The sequence below is a fragment of the Megalobrama amblycephala genome, linkage group LG1 (genome assembly GCF_018812025.1).
Source record: "Megalobrama amblycephala isolate DHTTF-2021 linkage group LG1, ASM1881202v1, whole genome shotgun sequence".
NCBI lineage: Eukaryota > Metazoa > Chordata > Actinopteri > Cypriniformes > Xenocyprididae > Megalobrama > Megalobrama amblycephala.
In genome coordinates this window covers 17,104,212-17,119,947 of record NC_063044.1, presented here as the reverse complement: position 1 = coordinate 17,119,947, position 15,736 = coordinate 17,104,212, and the positions used below count along the sequence as shown (strand labels likewise).

Here is a 15,736-nt window from a genome sequence, read left to right as displayed (position 1 = left end):
AATATTGGTGAAATGGTGAAATGACTAAATGCTGTATGAATCATCAGCTGCATGTGAAATATAATCCATTCCTTTAGCAGAAATCAACTGAATAAGACATTAATCATATTTCATAACTATTTTACTGTAACTACAGTAAAGCCATGGTAAATTGTTATGGGATCTCCAATGACAGTGTATTTATTGAATAAATATAAATTATTTTACTTACTAAAATAAAATATGTAGGAATGTGTTTAAAAATGTGCAGACCCTGCTGAAGTGACTTGAACAGGTATTAACTTAGATATAATGCAAAAATTACTTTAGCTAAAGTATTTGTATCAATATCAAGACTGTATGGAGGGCCAAATTACTCAAAATTAAATCATTAACCCTCCATGGTCTGAGGATTTTTGGGGCCTTGGAGTAGTTTTGACATTTGTGCTTTTTTCAGTTGTTTATAAACATATTAATGGTGGACTCAGTAGAATTTCAAAAACACTGTTTGGAAGTTAGTCAGGCCGACACCAACAACAAACGTCTAACCAATCAGCATTAGGAGGCGTATGACGGTCGAGGAGAGAGAACGAGCAAGAGGGAGATTTGAAAAAAAAAAAAAAAAAACTGCAGACCTAAAGATGGGACACAATACAAAAGAGCTCAAAAGAATATCACTGGAATGGAGGTTTATGCCTGGGCAAGATCTTTAGGACCCACGTTAATATTAGAAAAGCTTTCCAGCGCTGGAGAGAGCTAAGTGGGAAGGCCTGAAAACAGATGCGGAGGCTGCTTTGATCCCGCTTCACATGTGAGTTTTGGAGGCGGAGCAATGAAGAGAGGGGTGTGTTTGTTTGGGTTGATTTCAAATATTAACAATGTCCAACAGCGTTGTTCAAAATCTACTTGCAGCACTTTTAATGGCAAAAGTGTCATTACACTGTATTCAGCACAAACTAGGCTACCTGGATTGAACTGGAATTAATCATTTGAATGTTGCGATCCTATCAGACTTATGATAGCTACCTGAATCGTAACAAAGCACTGTTCGCCAGAGGAGAACTGGCCCCCTTGCCTGGCAAGGCCAGACTGATATATATTCTACAAGATATATCAGTCTGGTCAGTCTGCCATCAAGTCGCAATTCAACTCCAAAACGTACTGACGAATCAGATTCGTTTATTTCAGTGACGCAAACAGCATCACTCTAGTGCGGCGAAAGTCCCTTCAATATCGAGCGGAGCAGACCATGTCTCTTAAAGCTGCTTCTCTTTAGCCTTTTTAAATAAAAACACTCCAGCGAATCGACAAGATTCGATCACAAGAATGCATTAGAAGTGTAAATTTAAATATTGGATGAGGTTTTGAGAGAAACAGAGACGGCTTGCGTCTCTAATGAAGCTTGTGCTCGTCCATTCTCGCTTCATTGTGTTCAAAGTACATGGCGAATCTCATTCAAGCGAGCACAAAAGCATTAAAGAGCTTCTTTGGTTTGTTTGACATCTGTAAAGAGGCTTGTTGTGTCGCCCGCGCCGCTGCTGATCACAGCAAGAGCAGATGAGCGTGAGAGAGACACGAGACAGTTTCGATTCCGTCCTCAGTTTGTCAAGATTCATTACATCTTTGTTTATGCCATCTAGAATCTCAGCACTGATCGGGTGACTGTATGTTTTAAACAGTTTATTGAACAGCTTGATGGCCTGATACGATGTCACACACACACAATTGGCAATAACACCATGTATTCTCAAATTCTTACTGCAACAACGACACAAGTCATTAACGTCGCTTTCTCTAGCGCTAGCCATGTTAAACTACTCTCCGTGCTTGCCAAAAAACTATTGTGCTTGCCCGGGAACGTTTATTTACTTTTCGCTGTTGACTCTCTTGTCGCTTTGCTAACGTCATATCTGCCCTTCTCTGATTGGTTCACTCCGCTTCCTGTTTGCTCGGATTTGCTCCGCCTTAGAAATCGAATTGATTCAATGGCCGATTTTCCAGGCAACTGGCCCCCCGACTAAGCCTTGTTTCTCCCAAGGTTTTTTTCTCCATTTTAACACCTGTTTGCCACCTGATGTCACCTGTTGGAGTTTGGGTTCCTTGACGCTGTTGCCTTTGGATAGCTTAGTTGGGGACACTTGACATTTGATTTGACATTTGATATTCAATAGTGTTTTGATCTGCATTGACACTGTGATATAAATTAACTAAATTAATAACTATTGTTTCTTCAACAGAAACAAGAATCCAACAGAAACGCTAATTTTAGCCCACACCCGACCCGACCCGTTTGACATAAAAACCACGACCCGACCCACACCCGCATTAAATCTCCTACATCAGGTAGACAAAATATTTTCCTCATGTAGCCTAACACAAGCAATAAAACCAACAATTGGGAATTATCCCATACAGCACGCGGATTGGCCACAGTGGTATCACGGCTTTCAGAACATATCCGCGAATAGACCCCAATCAGCGTCCACTTGCGCGCAGTGACGGATCTGCAACGAAGGCGGATTGTGGACCCGCCGTGGCTCCGCACTGCATCCGCTCCACTTTGGATCCGTTTGGGACCCGCAAATTGATACAGCCGTTACAGTAAAGGCGCGTCCGCGGATCCGACATGGGTCCGCTCAGGATCCGCTGATTGACAGTAGAATTTACGGTGCTGCCCGGAGGCGGAGCTGATCCTCTGGGCGGCACCAAAATGAATGTGACAGTCAAGCAGGTTTGGGGACTTGAGTGCGGATCCACCTAGGAGTCTCCTGCTGTGTGGGATATGTCGCTGCATCTAATTAATCATTGCATTAAACAACACAAGTAAAATAATACGACAAAGATTATTTTAGTAGACCTATTTAACTGTAAGTTTAAAGCTAGTAAATATTTTGTCAGATTCACTCGCATTTAAACGCGGTTGTCTCTTCCAAAACTAAGCAGTGTTTGCCTGTCCTCTTGTAGCAGTGCGAAAAATTTTCTAAAACATTTATTCAAATTGTAAATACCCTATATTAATTACATAAAGCGAGTAAAGCGAGCAAAGCGTGCTCCCTTCAGTAATCATAGCTTTCAATCAGATGCAGCACGATTGGCTACGCTCAGCGCTGCAAATCCTGCTGTAATTATAAGCCTTTAACGGTCTTCAAACAGAGCGTGAACACAAATAAACACGGGACCATTTGAAAGTAGCTGTCAAATGCACCGAATTGAGTTGGAATAGTGGCTATTGGACCCGTAGTCTACCCGTGCCTACCGCGTGTCTGACCCGCACCCGACACGTAAATATTTTCCCACCCATTACATAAAATGAGTTATTAACTCTGGAATCTACTTAAGATGGATACTGACACCATTTTCTTTAAGAGCTTCTGTGCAGCCAAAATGATGTACCAGTTATCACTGTAAAGCTGCTTTGACACAATCTGCAATGTAAAAAGCGCTATATAAATAAAGGTGACTTGACTTGACTTGACCATAATATGTGAGCAACATGTATGTACATGTTTGTATTTTTGAGAGAGTAACATTTATGTGTACCTAGTGAAAAAAAGTATACTTTATTGTATTTTAAATATATTCAATCTTTTTCTATAGTACATTCCAAATATACTAACAAAAATGTACTCTTTAAATATATAAAAAGTATATTAGTATCATATTTTCACAATACAACTTTTAACACACTTTAAAATAATTGTACTTTAGTATATTTTCTAAAAAATATATTTTAGAAAAATATACTTTAAGTGTAAGTTCATTTTATGTTTTAAAAGTGTATTTATTTGCACTTCATAAAAATATATTTGAGGAATATTTTAACAGTGTGCTGAAAATGATCATTGTAACAATGCACTGAAAGTATCCTGAAGTTGTAGTGTATCTAATGTTAAATTTGAGTATATTTTTTAAGTTTACTTCTTCATCCTTGGTATTAGTTTTATTACTTGTGCTTATTTATTTCAGTATGACTAATGCATTAAAAGCCCATTTTTTATATGCAGTGTAGCCTATAATTTCTAAATAAATGTAAATATGTTTAATACGTTTACACTGGCAGAATCATACACACAAATCTATATTGAACAACACACCAGCAGCGGTCACTCCTCTGTGTAAGCGGCCATCAGACACAATAATGTGAAGATCATCAGAAAATGGAATATAATGTGTCATTTGTATTTGTGTACAGAGGGTCACCATTGGTCCAATAATCTTTTTTCTTTAATGAAAACATGGTAAGTTTTGCTGAATCTTATGTTAAGTTTAAATAAAAACCATTGGATTTGCCAATGAAATATGTCTCTTCATCAGTGATGTTGTTACATTTTATTTATTTTAATGGCCTTGAAAACAAATGCATTCAATTTTGGGAAAATGTGTTAAACTGAATGTGGCAGGGGGGGCGTGGTTTAGCGGAGTCTGCAGCGGGAGAGAGAGGGAGGAGACGCGCGGTGTCTGAGTGGATTAGACACAAATATTAAACACCTGTCTCTTGTTTCAGTAATTGGCGTGGAGAGAGTATTTAACGCCAGGAGAAACAGGAGCCTGCGAGAGAGAGAAGGACTACTGGCTGTTCCCCCACTCCTGGATGTCTGTTGGATGGAGTGAAAGTCTGACGATTAGGTTGATTGTTTTGTGCCTGTTTGCACGCTGTTTTTGTGACTTTATTATTTTGGTGTCAATAAAACAGCCAGTAGTCACCTGCCGACCCTGTCCTCTTTCCTCCTTACCTACGAACATTGTTACACTGGTGCCGAAACCCGGGAGGAAAGATGGATGCCGCCGCCATGCCCGAGTCCTCCGCCGCGCCATTTGCGGATCTGATTACATCCCTCGCGGTCATGCAACATGATCAACATCAGGCCCTGCTGGACTTACGTCAAGATCAGGAGAGGCGGTTCCAGGCCGTCCTCCAAGCCCAGCAGGAAGACCGCGAGAGGTTCCGGAGCTGGATGGACCGGGAGGTTCGGCCGGAAGCTATGGATCAACGTGCTGCGCCCGTCCATATTCCACTCAACAAGATGGGGCCTGAGGACGACCCGGAGGCATTCCTTGATCTTTTTGAGACCTCGGCCGAGATCTCTGGATGGCCGCGGGACCAGTGGCCGATGCGCCTGGTCCCCTTGCTCTCCGGGGAGTCCCAGGTCGCGGCGCAGCAGCTTCCGGTGCGGAGCCTCCTGGACTACAACGACCTCAAGAGGGCCATCATCCAGCGGGTCGGCCGGAGTCCGGAACAACATCGCCAGCGCTTCCGCTCCCTGGAGCTGGGCGAGTCCGGCCGGCCCTTTGTGATGGCCCAACAGCTCCGGGACTCCTGCCGCAAATGGTTGCTGGCCGACGGAAGTGACGTGGAGGAGATCATCGACCGAGTGGTACTGGAGCAGTTTGTCACTCGGCTTCCGAGGAGAACCGCCGAGTGGGTCCAGTGCCACCGCCCCACGTCGCTGGAGTCGGCTATCCAACTTGCGGAGGATCATATGGTGGCGTGCCCCGGGGTCGGCGAACCCCTGCCATCAGCCTCTCTCTCTCCCTCTTTTCCATCTCCTTCTCTCTCTCGCCCTGTCCCTTTACCCAGGTCTCGTCCACCCGGCCCTCGAGTCCCGCCCCGGGGGCGGGGCGGGAATGGTCACATTCCCCATTCAACTCCCAGAGTCCCGCCCAGGGGGACTGGCACCAGCCGGGGTGGACACGGCTCCTGTGTCTCCGCTCTCTCCACGCCAGCCGTCTGATCCACTCTCCGCCACTGGAGCGGCGGGGAGGTCTGGGCCGGCCTGTTGGCGTTGCGGGGACCCGGGCCATTTCGTGGACAGGTGTCCTGTAATGGAGGTGGGAACAATGGTCCGGGTCCCGGATGCCCCGCAGGCTGCCCCCGGTCAAGCTGGGTGGTACCAAATACCTGTGAGTATCGAGGGGGGTACCTATCAGGCATTGGTGGATTCAGGATGTAACCAAACCTCGATCCATCAAAATCTGATACAATCTGGGGCATTGGATAATAGCCGCGTGGTTAAGGTGCGGTGTGTGCACGGGGATGTGGTGGAGTATCCTATCGTGCCAGTCATTATTCAATTCAGGGGTCAAAAGCATAGTGTTGAGGTGGCAGTTAATCCGCACCTCCAGCATCCGTTAATTTTGGGTACGAATTGGCCAGCGTTTACAGAATTATTAGGGGCTTTTTGTACGGATGCTTCTTGGGGTAAAAATGCACCGGAGGGGAGCGTGAGTGTGCAGGCGGGAGAGACTGAATCGGGACCTCTGAGTACTGCCTCGGGGGAGCAGAGCGAAATCGAGAGACTTATTCTCTCGGAGCGCGATGATTTTCCCCTGGAGCAGTCTCAGGACGAGACGCTGAAACGTGCGTTTGAACAGGTCAGTACCATCGACGGTCAGCCTCTCCATCCTGGACAACCGCTTACCTATCCATATTTTGCAATTATAAAAAATAGGTTGTATCGAGTGACCCAAGACGCTCAGACAAAAGAGGATACAACCCAGTTGTTAGTTCCTAGGAGCCGCAGGGAAATGCTTTTTCAAGCGGCTCATGCTAATCCAATGGCTGGTCATTTAGGACAGGTAACGACACTAAATCGCCTCATGACCCGATTTTTTTGGCCGGGCATTCACGAGAATGTGCGCAGGTGGTGCGCGGCTTGTCGTGAATGTCAGTTGGTAAACCCACCGGCCACCCCAAAAGCGCCTTTGCGCCCCCTCCCATTAATGCAGGTCCCCTTCGAGAGAATTGGCATGGACCTCATCGGGCCATTAGAGCGATCAGCAAGAGGACATCGTTTTGCATTGGTCATTGTGGATTATGCGACACGATATCCAGAAGCAGTGGCTCTCCGCAACATTTCCGCTAAGAGTGTTGCTGACGCACTGTTTTCGTTAATCTCCCGAGTGGGGATTCCTAAGGAAATCCTCACTGATCAGGGCACGGCGTTTATGTCACGGACGTTACGCGAACTTTACAAATTATTGGGCATTAAATCGATTCGGACCAGCGTCTTTCACCCACAAACGGACGGGCTGGTCGAACGTTTTAATCGCACGCTTAAAACAATGATTCGTAAATTCGTTCAGGAAGACGCCAAAAATTGGGACAAGTGGTTGGAACCCCTGTTGTTCGCTGTGCGAGAGGTCCCGCAAGCCTCCACGGGGTTTTCCCCCTTCGAGCTTCTCTATGGTCGTCAGCCCAGAGGGGTGTTAGACGTCATCAGAGAGGCTTGGGAGGAAGGACCTTCTCAATCTAAAAACGAAATTCAGTATGTGCTGGACCTGAGAACAAAACTCCACACTTTGGGGCGGCTATCTATGGAGAATTTGTTACAGGCCCAGGACAAACAGAGCCGGTTGTATAACAGGGGGACCAATTTGCGTAAATTTGCACCGGGAGATAAAGTGCTTGTATTACTCCCAACGTCAAGTTCAAAATTACTTGCAAAGTGGCAAGGGCCGTTTGAGGTCACACGGCAAGTTGGAGAGCTCGATTATGAGGTAATACGCTCAGATAGGAGAGGAGCACGTCAAATTTATCACCTCAATCTTTTAAAAAAATGGAATGAGGGGGAATCAGTGATGCTGGCGACGGTGATTAGCGGAGAGGATGATCTTGGGCCAGAGGCGAATATAAAACAACAATCTCTCGCACTGGCCCCAGGGGGAGATCATCTCTCGCCCTCCCAGCTCATTGATTTAACCAAATTACAAGCAGAGTTTGCTGACGTGTTTTCTCCCCTACCTGGCCGTACAAACCTTATTCAGCACCATATCGAGACAGAGCCGGGCGTGGTGGTTCGCAGCCGGCCATATCGCTTGCCTGAACACAAGAAAAAAGTAGTTCAGGAAGAATTAGGTGCGATGCTTGAAATGGGGGTAATAGAAGAATCCAACAGTAACTGGGCGAGCCCGATAGTTTTGGTTCCTAAGACGGACGGCTCGGTCCGGTTCTGTGTGGATTATCGCAAGGTGAATGCTGTGTCGAAATTCGACGCATATCCAATGCCACGGGTTGACGAATTGCTTGACCGGCTTGGTACGGCTCGTTTTTATTCGACACTGGACTTAACAAAGGGTTATTGGCAGATCCCCTTGTCTCCATTATCCCGAGAAAAAACAGCTTTCACGACGCCGTTTGGATTACACCAATTTGTTACACTTCCGTTCGGGCTGTTCGGGGCACCGGCTACCTTTCAGCGGCTGATGGACAGGGTTTTACGGCCCCATGCTGCGTATGCGGCTGCCTATCTGGATGATATCATCATATTCAGTAATGACTGGCAGCGGCATATGCAGCATTTGAGGGCGGTCTTGAAGTCGCTGAGGGGAGCCGGGCTCACGGCCAACCCGAAGAAGTGTGCAATTGGGCGCGTGGAAGTAAAGTATCTGGGTTTCCACTTGGGGCATGGACAGGTGCGTCCCCAAATTGATAAGACTGCAGCAGTTGCGACCTGTCCACGCCCTAAGACCAAAAAGGAGGTGAGACAGTTCTTGGGGCTGGCGGGATATTATAGAAGGTTTGTGCCTAATTATTCGGACCTCACCAGCCCCTTGACTGATCTTACTAAAAAGGAGGCACCAGATACGGTCCAGTGGACGGAGCTGTGCCAGCAGGCCTTTACCCAAGTAAAGGCTGCTCTGTGTGGCGGGCCGTTGCTTCATTCTCCTGATTTCTCTCTCCCATTTTTGTTGCAGACGGACGCGTCGGACCGGGGGTTGGGTGCTGTCCTGTCTCAGGAGATAGAGGGTGAGGAGCGGCCGGTGCTGTACATTAGTCGTAAGCTCTCTAAGAGAGAGACTAAGTACAGCACCGTGGAGAAGGAGTGTTTGGCCATCAGGTGGGCTGTCCTCACCCTCCGCTATTATCTTCTGGGACGGGAATTCACCCTCTGTTCGGACCATGCCCCCCTGCAGTGGCTCCACCGCATGAAGGATACCAACGCGCGGATCACCCGTTGGTATCTAGCTTTACAGCCTTTTAAATTCAAGGTGGTCCACAGGCCGGGTGTTCAGATGGCTGTGGCCGATTTCCTCTCCAGAAATGGGGGGGGGGGCTGCAGGCCGGACGGCTCCCCGGCCTGAGTCGGGCGGTGGGGGTATGTGGCAGGGGGGGCGTGGTTTAGCGGAGTCTGCAGCGGGAGAGAGAGGGAGGAGACGCGCGGTGTCTGAGTGGATTAGACACAAATATTAAACACCTGTCTCTTGTTTCAGTAATTGGCGTGGAGAGAGTATTTAACGCCAGGAGAAACAGGAGCCTGCGAGAGAGAGAAGGACTACTGGCTGTTCCCCCACTCCTGGATGTCTGTTGGATGGAGTGAAAGTCTGACGATTAGGTTGATTGTTTTGTGCCTGTTTGCACACTGTTTTTGTGACTTTATTATTTTGGTGTCAATAAAACAGCCAGTAGTCACCTGCCGACCCTGTCCTCTTTCCTCCTTACCTACGAACATTGTTACACTGAATTTAAGTAGTAGCACAGCTGTATTGTGTGAGATTATGTAATTCAAAGTACAGTTGTCAACATTTGAAGTGGATCAAAAAAGATCCGCTTCAAATGCTGACTTTATTATACAAAGTATAAGTAATAACAAAGTGTATTGTTATTGACTGCAAAGTGTGTAATGTTTAGTATTTGGAATAAGCCAAAGGTACTGAGCATACAGTATATACTATTACCTGTAAAATAATATATTCAGTGTATATTGCTTGTGTTTTCTGAAGACACTCGTAATTATTTTGTAATGTACATTTAAGTGTACTTATAACAGTCAATGTGTCACTGTGTTATGCAATGTACATAAATTAAATAACAAATTAGCTGGCCTTAAATATAAAATACTGCATAGATAAAACTAACACACAAAACAACATTGCTCTGATCATTCTACTTTCATGTTCTTCTGCAAGAAGATTAGTATGTCCACGTTTTCTGCTGAGAGACGAGACCTACTTGCAGTATTGCAGTATTAGTACTTCCTCCAGGTAAGGCATGGACTTGAACCTCGGGTCCAGTGCTGTGGCTCTGTGCAAACAGCCCTGAAGATCAGGGTCACTGTATCTGCCTTTGAGGTCTTCAGAGATGGCTACCTTTGCATCTTTGATCGGGGGAGCGTCCACATCACTGGATGTCATGGACTTCAGTATCATCTTTTGCAAAGGGATGATCATTGACACAGATGGGGCTGCTTCAGTACTCAGGAGTGCTGTCACAGTCGAGTGTTAATCAGGTCCTCTGCCAGTTTTGCCGAGGTTGCAATGTCCTTTACATTTTTTTTTACCTCGTTGTCCATCATGGCAGAAAATATGTCAGCCTGCTGTTTGACATAACGCTCTAACATATCATACACTGTATTCCAAAGAGTAGAGACATCATTACCTAGGAAGCTGCAGCATCTCCTGCTTGGTTTTCAGAGCATGGACAGCCGTTGTGCTTGAGTGAGGAAAACTGACCACTCTCCTAATCGTGTTTGGCTGCAAGGTCTGAGTGACGCAACTCATGACACAACAACAACTTCACAGTCTTTACTGGTCCAAATTTTTTTTGTAAGAAATATGTTAAATGCATTGGAATTATTTTACACAATAGTAATAGCTCATCAGTTATGTCCTCAGATGTTTTATGGGGCTCAGTATTGTATTTTGGCTCATGTTTTGATGTAGTTGACAGCTCCATTGGTGTGTCTGGAATCAGTGTGCTGTTTCCCATCTGGCTGGTATTGTTGCTGATGTCTTTGCCTTCTGAGGGCTGTTTCATGAAACAAGATTGGAAAACAAGTCAGGCTTATTTTAGTTAGACTTATCAGTGAATTCTATTAGTTCAAACTCAGTTACTCTGGCAACTTTGGCTAACTGTCAGGATAAGCCTGAGTTGATGCTTTTAACCAGACTTCCTCTATCAATGACCTGCTGGGAATACGAAGAAATTACCATTACCATTAAGAAATCATGTTTTTTGCAACCTGGTCTCATGACGAAAACGTACCCGTGGGCACATTTTCGTGAGTCGCAAAATACGTACCAGTATGTACATATCGCTGCAGTTTCGCTCTGAAATGTCCACTGAGTGGCGCTAAAAGCGTGTTTTTTTTTTGTTTCGTTTTTTTGCCGGAGCAGATAATATTGTGAATGCGGTACGTTTTATGACGTTGCTTTTTAGACGAATCGTCGCGGTTCTCGATTTGACATTTGCGCTCCGTTTCGTTTTAAAATAACGTCCCACCGACGCTACGCCTAAACCTACCCGATAGTGTTAACAAAAGCAAACGTGGCGTAAGAAGCGTCCGCGATCGTACCGTTTTTCAGCTTGTTTAGATCTCTCTTTTTTTTTTTTTTTTAACCAGTCAGTCGCCTTTCACGGGATTCGTACCCAGGCAGGGGGGAGTCGACTCCTCGTTGTAAGTCCAACTCCGTATCAGCTGAGCTACCGAGCAAGCTTGGTTGCAGTCAAAAAAGCGAAACGTGTAGAGACGAAAAGTCCAAAAGTATGTTCGTTTACAAATCGGGTGCTCCGGTAAGAAGCGTTTTGATGTCGTGACATCATATTGCACGAGGAGATGCGAAAACGAGTCTTTATTCATCCATAATCCGACCCTGGCCGTCATCAAACCCGTGTGTGAAAACGAGCAAAAGCGCCTATTGACGTTTTACCGGCCACTAGCGTTCGTTTCTGTTGCGAGACGTACGTATCGGTACGTAATTTTGTGTCTCGCGAAAACGTGCCCGCAGGTACGTCTCTACTATGAGACCAGGTTCGTTTTAAATGCATTTTTGATATATTGGTTACAAATAAATAAATTATTTATATGTGTTTGGTGGGTGTGACTTCTTTAATTAACGGTCTATAAAGAAGGACCTCAACCCATGTGTCATAAGCTACTTTATGAATCATGGCGTGTCCTTTAATAGATGACGTAGAGCATGCAGAAGGGAACGTACTTTCAGGGACAGGTCAGATCTTTTCCAGAGAACCACCTGTATGAGAGGTATAGGTTCTCAAGAGAAGGGATTGGATATATCTGTAGATTACTCGAGCCGTACATTGCACATAACACATGCCGCAATAAAGCGCTCACTGTCACACAGACTGTATGCATAGCGCTTCGCTTTTTTGCAAGTGGAACATTCCTATACACCGCTGGAGATGCAGAAAACATCAGCAAATCATCAGTTTGCCGCTCTGTGCGAATGGTGTACCTAAAGACTGCTCAATGTGTTTATCACCTTCCCTTTATGGAATCACTGGTAAGTTTAACGATTGTATAGGACTCTGAAATATTTTTGAAAATTAATGTTCGATGTGACAGTTGGAAGCTAAACCCTTTTACTTTTGTAGCTTTCCCAAAAGTTATTGGGGCTCTGGACTGCACCCATGTGCGTATAAAGCGTCCGTCTGGTCTCCATGAAGCAGACTTTGTTAACAGGAAATCTCTGCACAGTATAAATGTGCAGGTACGGTCCCACTGCAGTGGTTATTTTCAGGATTATGTTCTGTTCAATTCAAATTACACTGATCTAAATGCATTTTCTTCAAATACTGTATCTGTAGACTGATTCAGCAGTTTTCTCCACAGTTTAAATGAAGTTACCCACATCCCTCTTTACAGACATTTCTGTTATGCCTATATTGCAGTGTAGTGACCTATATATTTGAGGACCATGAAACAGGAAGGGTTATAAGAGACACATATGCAAATTATCTTTTTGGTTAATATTATATTGCAAAACTTCTGTTAATGCTTTAATTTTCTTATTTCTAGCTCCCCTGCTTTACCTTCATTTAATTATACAAGACACAACATTCACATAATTTTTCATTTTAATGTCAAGTTGAAGCTGCCTGTTGGGGAAGAAAGACATGATTAAACAGTGTCAAAAAACTAAAAAAGTTTATGTGCCATAGCTTTATTATGTTCTACTTGCATCTTTCTCCAGTTTTTGGATTTCCAGCTCCAGCTTTCTCATTTTCAACTTCTTATATTGGATGTCTACATCCAAAACATTGATTTGTTTGAGCAGGTAGCGCTTATACACGCTCTTTACATTCTCTTCATTCTGTAGAAAACAAAATTGATTATTTCCTGTAATGCTCTTGACAATTTGTTGTAATTACTTAACCCTTACTTTGTCTCCTGTAGTCCCAGTCTGAGTGGGTTCTGGAAGGATCTCGGTGTCCTGCAGCCAATCATTTTTTGGAAAATACATACTATGAGCCCCTCACCACACAAGTCGTCTTTAAGTAGCTATATAATGTGCAATCAGTGCTTACCTCAGGCCTCCCTGAACATACAGACACAGTCTCCTCATCCTCCTCAGGAGTTTCATCCTGAAACCATCGCGAAACCAAATATATATATCATGTTAATTTAGGGTGTGGCAATTTTATAGAGAAGTAAGTTGCGATTATTTTACTGGTCATGGAATGGGAAATGTTATATTAACCTGTTAACAGTGATTTTCTGTGTTCATATATTTAAATAAAGGGTGATTTCTTTTAATAAGTACCGCATTTTCTTTACTCGTCTTACTCAGCGTGATGTAGCTGTGCATGCAGTTATATGCCCTCAAAATTCAAGATACACGGGCATTTAATCCACGTTTTGAACGAATCAGTTTAATTAATGATTAAATGACCCATTCAATAAAGACTCCTGAATGAACGAATCATTTGAACACATCAGTTGAATGAATGACTCACTCACTCATTAAGACAGTGACGTGCTGCCACCTACTGGCAATTTAGTTTCATATTTAAGGTACATTTTAATTAGAAAAAAAATCCATATTTAAATATTGAATTAAATTTATGTAGACAAATTGTAAATGCTGTGTAAATATATTAATGTCACTTCTCATTCTGTGTCACCTCTGTATTGCAAAGAAGGATTTTGTTGATAATGATTTCATTTGATTGGTAACAGCCATAATGTATAGGCTACTACACTAGTATTAATTTTTATTTCTTCAGGTCTTAAAAAGCCTTAAATTTGACTTTAAAAATGTGCAGCAACCCTGAAAGAGAAAAACTAAATAAACAAAGTAAAAAAATATTTAGACTGATATCATACAGTACATACAATTTTGGCCACCATAACCGTGGTGTGAAAAATCTAATATCGTGACAGCCCTGATCTCGAACAAGCCTTCATCAACAATGGTGGACTATTGATGCTCATGGCTTTTGCGAACCTACATCGGCATCCAAACGCGGCTCGCCGTAATTTGTATATAGACAGAGAATTTGGCATCACTATGACAAGACATGTTAGAGCCAAGATTGGATCAAGAATATGCTGTATATCAACCTTCTAATAGGTGGCATGGATTTGGGAGATTCCCTCGATAACTGCATGGCCTCCCCTTGTTCAGGTCCAGCTCCTCTGCAGGAGTAACGGGTGCTGGTGGTGACCGTCCCCCAGATCCAGCCACATCACTCTTCTTTTTGGCAGCTGCATCTAATAAACATCATCAAATTAGACATTTATGGCATCTAACCAGTTATGTTTAAGCAGTTATATAGCCTATATACTTATAGCCTTTCCATCTCGTTTTATTTATTGCTGCATTATTGCCTTTTTTATTTATTACGCGTTTCACCTCTTCGTAGGTTTCTAATAACAGACGCTGCACTGTAAAAAATGATTTTATGCTGAATTAAATACTACAGAAAAAACATGTAATTTTTACATGAAAAAGTTAGTTCAAGCTAGAATTTTTTTTAAAACTTAGTAAATTCTATATTAGTACTCAATTTAAGCTTTAGAAATTATACAGCTTAAATATCAACATTATAAAATTAAGTAAAACTACTCAACTTTTCTGATACTGGTGTTCCCATCATGCACTGGGCCTTGAATAATTAATGAGGTCAATTTTTCGCTGTTTTTACACTGTTTTATCATTGCTTTTGTGGTTATGTTTAGTAACTTGTGTGAAGAGCAAAGATGCATGACTGTGAATGGACGATCACCACTGTTTGCTGTGTTTGAAACAATGCTCTCTGTAGATGCATCGAGATGATTAAATGCCAGAAGAACACTTGCATTAGTCCCCAGCTGAAGTCCGTCTCCACATGATGTTATTTGCCCTTAATGTTTCCGTTAGCCAATATGTCAAGGTATGAATTGAGTGCTGATTTGTTATGAGCTCACACTCACAGGAAGTGATGGCTTGTTTTTCCCATTCCTGTCAACATAAGAGCATAGAAGAGACTCTCTTGGTCTGACACTACCGGTGGCATTCAGGTGAAGAGGATTTGTTATTTCCCAGCTCTCCAATTTTTATTGCTATACTGAAATGTTTTGGTCCTGGTGTTGTGACCCTCCACTCTTCGTTGTTTCTGTTAGGTTCATGTTCATCTTCATTTTCAGAATATGTGGGCACTGAAATCAAGTCACTCTCCTTGCTTTCTGACTTCAATCCAAACCGTTTGTGTTCATTTCAGAGTTATGTTCATCATCAGATTCATCCTGGTGATGGACTTCTTGTCCGTCTGTGTGTAATAGTACAGTATAATTCTACCAATTGTAATGTTTAAACCTACATTGCCATTAAAAAGTTTGGTTTTGGTAAGATTTTTACTGTTTTTAAAAGAAGTCTCTTCTGCTTTCATTTATTTGATTAAAAAAAAACTATAAAAAAAATTTCACAATATTACTGTGTAAATCAGCTGTTTTCCATGTGAATATATAGTAAAGATTAATGTATTCCTGTGATCAAAGCTGAATTTTCAGCATTCAGCAATATGATTTTTCCATTTTGT

At 43.3% G+C, this 15,736-nt stretch overlaps 2 protein-coding genes across 2 annotated transcripts in view; both read left to right on the top strand.

Moving 5' to 3' along the window:
• The window catches only part of LOC125264538 (NACHT, LRR and PYD domains-containing protein 3-like), a 46,807-nt gene extending 42,125 nt beyond the window's left edge, over window positions 1-4,682 (top strand). Inside the window, exon 14 of the mRNA XM_048183934.1 lies at window positions 4,484-4,682. Coding sequence (XP_048039891.1) covers window positions 4,484-4,486 — 3 coding nt within the window. The 3' untranslated portion in view covers window positions 4,487-4,682. The remainder of the gene's footprint in view (window positions 1-4,483) is intronic.
• LOC125264762 (neurotrophin receptor-interacting factor 1-like) lies at window positions 4,364-9,429 on the top strand. The gene is made up of 2 exons (XM_048184438.1): window positions 4,364-5,880; window positions 9,190-9,429. The coding sequence occupies exon 1, from the start codon at window positions 4,755-4,757 to the stop codon at window positions 5,709-5,711; it is 957 nt and encodes a 318-aa protein (XP_048040395.1). The 5' UTR covers window positions 4,364-4,754; the 3' UTR covers window positions 5,712-5,880; window positions 9,190-9,429.
• The last annotated feature ends 6,307 nt before the right edge of the window (window positions 9,430-15,736 follow it).